This window comes from Perna viridis, chromosome 2 (genome assembly GCF_037379345.1).
Source record: "Perna viridis isolate PV_CMFRI_1.1 ecotype Kerala chromosome 2, ASM3737934v1, whole genome shotgun sequence".
Classification (NCBI taxonomy): domain Eukaryota; kingdom Metazoa; phylum Mollusca; class Bivalvia; order Mytilida; family Mytilidae; genus Perna; species Perna viridis.
The window spans coordinates 53906110-53912109 of record NC_142446.1 but is presented as its reverse complement, the minus strand read 5'-3'; the positions used below and the strand labels follow the sequence as shown (position 1 = coordinate 53912109).

At 35.8% G+C, this 6000-nt stretch overlaps 1 protein-coding gene across 1 annotated transcript; it reads right to left on the bottom strand.

Moving 5' to 3' along the window:
- Positions 1 to 1057: 1057 nt before the first annotated feature.
- On the bottom strand, positions 1058 to 4137 carry LOC148626035 (uncharacterized). The gene has a single exon (XM_088569630.1). It carries the CDS (start codon positions 3636 to 3638, stop codon positions 1071 to 1073), a length of 2568 nt encoding a protein of 855 aa, XP_088425756.1. The 5' UTR covers positions 3639 to 4137; the 3' UTR covers positions 1058 to 1070.
- Positions 4138 to 6000: the final 1863 nt, after the last annotated feature.

Genomic DNA, 6000 nt, shown 5'->3' with positions numbered 1-6000 from the left:
TATGGAGTGTTCATATCACAACTCATACGTTATGCCAGAGCTTGCCGAAACTACGCAGACTTTATGTATCGCGCTAGAACTCTAACAAATAGGCTTCTGGAACAGGGTTATGTTGCTACAAGATTGAAGTCATCACTACAGAAGTTTTATGGTCGTCATCATGAACTCGTGGATCGTTATGGTGTATCCATCAGCACCATGAAAACTGATTTATTCAACGGGTCATGGTTTTCCTTTCCTCGTTTGTCTACCCCGGACTTGACTTTTTATGAGCAACTCGGCGGGTGTTTCTAGAAAAGCAGAGGACGCTTACCCTACCAGTGCACCTGGTCCATGCTCCCAGTTTTTAGTGGAGTCCGAGTTGATCATTTTCTTTTGTTACTTTGTATGTATGATTTTAGTTACTTTATGTTCTTTGTTGTGTATGTCTGTTTTCCATGTCTGGTCTTTGTCCCTGAATTACATTCTTTTGATTACCGCTATAACCTTAGTTCCCTTGATTACTCTTTTATAAGTTGCATACGTAGAAAGACAAAAAAAACATAGTTTGTTCGATGGGTTTTTATACACCGTGAATCAACTCTACCATAGGTAGTGTCTGGATTTTATGTGGATTGGTACTTAATCTATCAAATTGCTACATGTAAAAATACACAACTGTCGACATTAGAAGTCAGATTTACGATATAGATTTCCGGTGAAGTGGTGTTGGAAATTTCCATTAAATAATCTCGGCTTTTATTCTGTTTCAGAATCAAGGTTATTTACTCGGGTGATGCCTTCACTCTTGTAGCAACATAACCCTGTTCCAGAGGCCTATTTGTAAAAATATCTAAACCATAGAATAGGATTTTCCCCCATAATACAGAGATAATGTACAGTTATATTTTTGTCATTGTGTGTCTAGTATTGCAGTTTTAATGACAGAACGGCATCGTTTGTTTATTTGTTTTTATTTGATTGATCAGTGTCCCATTTTCCTTGGCATTTTTTTACACTTTATTCGGCATCAATCAAGATTTTTTATTTAAACATTTTAAAACACGAAAATGGAAGTGTTTATTTTTTTATTATTCTTTATGGACAATGTGTATCAGTCCACCTGTTGTACCGATCCATAAGTTACCGTCATCATCAGAAGCTACACTCCATGGTTCGTCAATGTTTCCTAGTTCTGCTAAAACACGTTTAAATTTTCCTTCATTTGAAATGAGGTGCAGAAGATTCATGGCAATGTCGACAACTATTATATCTCCATCTGAAGTGCTGCAGACACCTCGCGGTATGAAATCTTCTGAAATACTGGGATTGCCCCTATAACATCCTATTTCTCGTTCGTCCTGATAAATAAACACAGCTAGCTGAACCCAGTCCGATACTATTATTAATTGGTCCTTACCGATAGCTACCCTTGCTGGGTATTGCAATTCTCCCTTGATTATCGAGTCTTGTTCTCTTCCACTGGATATGCAAGACACACATGCTTCAATTTCACCGGAGCAATCGAAAAAAGTGTCCTTTTCGACCTGACATGAAATAATGTTTTCATTTTCATCTAAGGCTAGTCCCCTTGGACACAAGGTTGTTTTTAGAAATGTTTTTCCTTTACCTGTTGATGCTACCGATATGATTCTCCTCCGAGAGGGGCAAGAGATTAGTAATGTTCCATTTTTCAACGCGGTCACATCATCCAAAGGAAACCCGATGTTAGTAGAAGATATAATACCTCCCAGCTTGTCCAAATGTTCAAGATTTGTTTCAACGCATACCCACACATGTCCCTCAGCTGGATGAAGTCCAGAAACGGTTGCTCCCTTCACCGAAGTCGATAGCGTATTAGAAATTTTGAATACATTTTTTGGTTTCTTTATGAGGTCTCTAATGAAAATATCCCCATAAAGTTTGGTTATTTCTGACGTTCCTGTTTCTTTACTTATAAATCTGATGTCTCTGTCCAGTTCCTTATATTTTACCTCTATTTTTAATGTTTCAATAAGAGAGCGATTTAAAGATTGACCCCTAGTAGCGAGTTCCCCGTCTTCAGCCTTCTCGAAAAATTGTTCCGCAAACCACAGCCTGCTTTCAACACTTGTTACAGATCTATTCATCTCTTTTATGTCTGGCCGCGACTGAAGATTAGTAACCATTTCTAACGCCTCGCGCCTGAAATTCTCTCTACATGTTTCTACACAGGCATGAAGCACTTTGGCTTGTTCGTCAATATTGTTCAAAATATTGTTTTCCATAGCCTGTATTGTTACCATTCTATTGTCCATGAGATTTTTTATATCCATCACAATTTTAGACTTTTTGCAGTTGTCAATATTTTTCTCGAGGTCGTGTTTTTGTTCTATTGCGAGTGACTTGCAGTCACCGATTTCATGCATCTTATGTGTTGTCACATTGCAGATATCACAAATTGGAATATTACATTGAAAACAAACAAAAGAATTCGTTTTGTTGTGTGTTTTGCATTCTTCAGAATTTCTGACAACAACAGGATAAGTAACATGATTAGGAAAGGTATCGGAGTGGAGACTCTTACATCTCGAGCATAAATTTTGATCACAGACGTCACATCTAACCATACTCTCGTCATTTTCTTTGCAGGTACCACAGTGTTTTGCGGATTCATTTGTCAGTGTGAATATATTTTGATCAAATCCTCTGACACCAATGGCGGGTACGGTATTCAGTGTGTCGCAAAGGGGGCACTTAACTTTATTTTCTATAATGTTTTCCATGGTGTATTTGAACAAACACTGGTAACAAAATGTGTGAAAACAAGTCAACAGTCGAGGATCTTTGTATTGCTTACCACAAAGATAACAGAGTAAAATGTCAATATTTTTATTGGCTTTGTGTTTTCCATCGTTTTCAGTGACTGATAAAAAAGAATTTGCATCACTTACATTTGCCAGACCGCTCTCGGGAGATGTTATTTGATCGGAACGTGGCAACTCTTCTGATGGGCTAATAGTTTGTACACCAGTATCTTTTCTGTCTGATACAACCTCCGCTGTCTGAACTCGTCCTTGTGGAGACGACGATACCGTAACTGTATTTTTATCGTTTACGCCAGCATCTCTACATGCTACATCGGTTCTTATATCGATTTCTGAAGGTGACCCAAAAGTATCTTGAGAGTTTCTCTCTGTTCCAGAATTTGAATTGTTTGTTGAACCTGCTTGGTGCGAACCTTCAGTGGACTGCGTTTCCTGTGAATCATATATATTCACGTTTTGAGACTGGGAATCGGGTGTTTTGTCGGCTACTTGTTCAGTGGTGTTTTCAATCGGCAATTCCTCATTATTTGATTCCTGATCGCGATTTTCTGGACCCGTGTTGTTGTCTACTATCGTCTTGTCCTTGTTGTCATGTTCACTTTCCTCTACATCTGGACTAGTATCATTGTTTACATTAGTATTGTTTGTAATTGTTGCGTCATTCATTTTAGAATTGTTTCCCTCTCTGTTTATACTTCTTTCGCCGGTTTCTGTAGAGTCTTCGGTGATGTCTCCGTTTATAGTTTCTGATTGTCCACTTTCATTGTTGTTTTTTTCTTCCACCTTGTTAATTTCAGAATCAGTTAAGTTTTCATTCCCTGCGGAATTTGTTTTTCCTGCCGAACTTCCCATCCTATCCTTGAATTTGTGTCATTTGAGTCTGCTTTTGCTTTTATGCAACCACTTACTGTCTGCTTCGTTGAACCATTAAGATCTTATAGTTTCAAGTAAATTATCTCACAATTCTGCATATGAAATATTGATGATAACATGAAACATAGAAAGTGTCGACAATTAAGCCATATAAGACAGAAACACAATATTCTTCTTATTTTAGTTTTCGATGAATGCACTGCATTTCAGTTGTATCACATTAGGTCCCCAGACATATTTCTATTTAAAAGCTCCATAAATGTCGTTAAGAGGCTTTATAAGAGGAAAATGCATTTTTTGCTTTTAAATTCCCAGAAGAATATTATTGGTTAAAGCATCAAGTATTCACATGTGCACAGTATTATATTTGAAATGTCAGTTTCCATGGACGCCAATTTGCATGCATTCCATATTTTCTGTTTTCTCGCTCATAATGAAACTGTTTGAATTTACCCCGCGGAATGCTTACAATTTTAATCATTAGATTACTTCAATTCCCCGAAATAATTAGTGTCCAATTACTGATGAAGTTATATCGTGTTTTCTAAATTTTCAACAAAGAATCAATTTCTCTAATCGCGTGGTTTCCATTTCAATACTATTTATTTTCATTGAAGACTAACAACTCGCTAAGTGTAAAGTCATTAAAAACTACTGATTGCAACCATCGAAAGTGACAAATAGTATAAGGTACAACGTTGTCAGATTTGACATGGCAAAACGATATAAAAATGAACTTTCTAATACAAAAAAAAAAAAAAAAAAATCATATTCTGTTTTTTTAACACATTTTCATATTAAAATTTTATATTTTCTGATAGTTTTATATGATGCAACCGATTTTCTGATATCAGATATCTGACTTTTTGAATTCAGAAATTGTATTTATTGACAACAAAAAATTATTTTCTGATAACAAAAAAATAAGATTATTTTGCAATTGCAGAAAATCAAATGTATAAGACACAACAGAAGTATCTTCCGTCCTTATATACGCAAAAAGTGCCCGATCAGTTCGACTTATTTGTCTAATATATTCTACAATAAGACACCAACCGTTTTATTAAGGAGGAGGGCCAGGGATTTCTTGTCGAATACAAAAAATTTGTTCACGCAAGCTTATGTACAGCAGCAGTCGGATTATTTTGTTTATGATGGTAATATATTGAATCACAATTTTCCTCTGTCCATGGCTGAGATACTTTTCCTGCTAATTTTAAAACCTCAGCCTCTGCTAACGAATTGGTTGGTGCCCAATTTTTATACCCCCAGTATTATAGCGATCATGGTACGTGTCCTTCAAGAAACTTCTTTGTTACAGTGTACTCTACAACTACTTTAATACACAACCACTGGATATCTTTTTACGGATATAGACATGCCATATCACGGGATTTGATTTCATGCTGAAGTGATACAGCTTTCTGTTTGACGAATTTGCTTTTATTTTGACCATACATCAATGGTCACTTTGCAGCTGAATTGGTTTATTTATTATTCTTGCTACCTTCATTATTTTTCTTATTGATATAAATGATATAAAAATCCAAATTATTCAAAATGCATAGCGGGCAACTTTATTGTAAATTATCATGTTGCATCGATTTAACTATTCATCAGCGAGAACTACACAATTTCATATTATATATAGACGAGTTGAAAAGTGATGAATTGGTATTAATGAGTGATATGACTGAATCTGAACCAACTTCATGAAATTGGTTGATGTCCTCTATGGTTCATATATAGTCTGCAGTTAATTCACGCATTTGGGATTGTAATTTCCTTTGAATAATGCATTTTCGAATTAAGTAGTAAATGAAAGTTGTCAAAAATTATCCCATTAGTGATCCAAGAGTAATCAAGGGAACCAAGATTCTAGCGGAAACCAAAGGAATGTAATCAAGGGTCAAAGATCAGGCATGGAAAGCAGAGACACACAATTTCAATTAGGCTGCTGAGATAAGGTCACCGATGTTACATTTAACTCCTTTACAACAAAAGAGGGTAAGCAAAATTCATCAGTTCCTTCGAATGAAGGGTAGTAACATAATTACCCAACTGATTGACTCTAGGCAATACTCAAAAAGAAAGTTATGTGTTGTCGGGAAACAACCTTTATTTATGATGAGCTAGAGATTTGATGTATAATGCTCTCCAAGTACTCATGATACAACCTCAAATGCCAAACCCTGCCCACTTGACAGTTATGGACCTTTTAACCAAATTTGCCACATATGGTCATTTTAGTTATTTTATTTGACAAAACAAAATTTATGACATAAAAAGGATATGATAATTAAAATTTACCTGTTAGCTATTACTGTTTAGAATACGTAGC

What these genes read in the sequence shown, in the direction of transcription:
- LOC148626035 (XM_088569630.1), bottom strand. Translation starts at nt 3,638, where the DNA reads ATGGGAAGTTCGGCAGGAAAAACAAATTCCGCAGGGAATGAAAACTTA.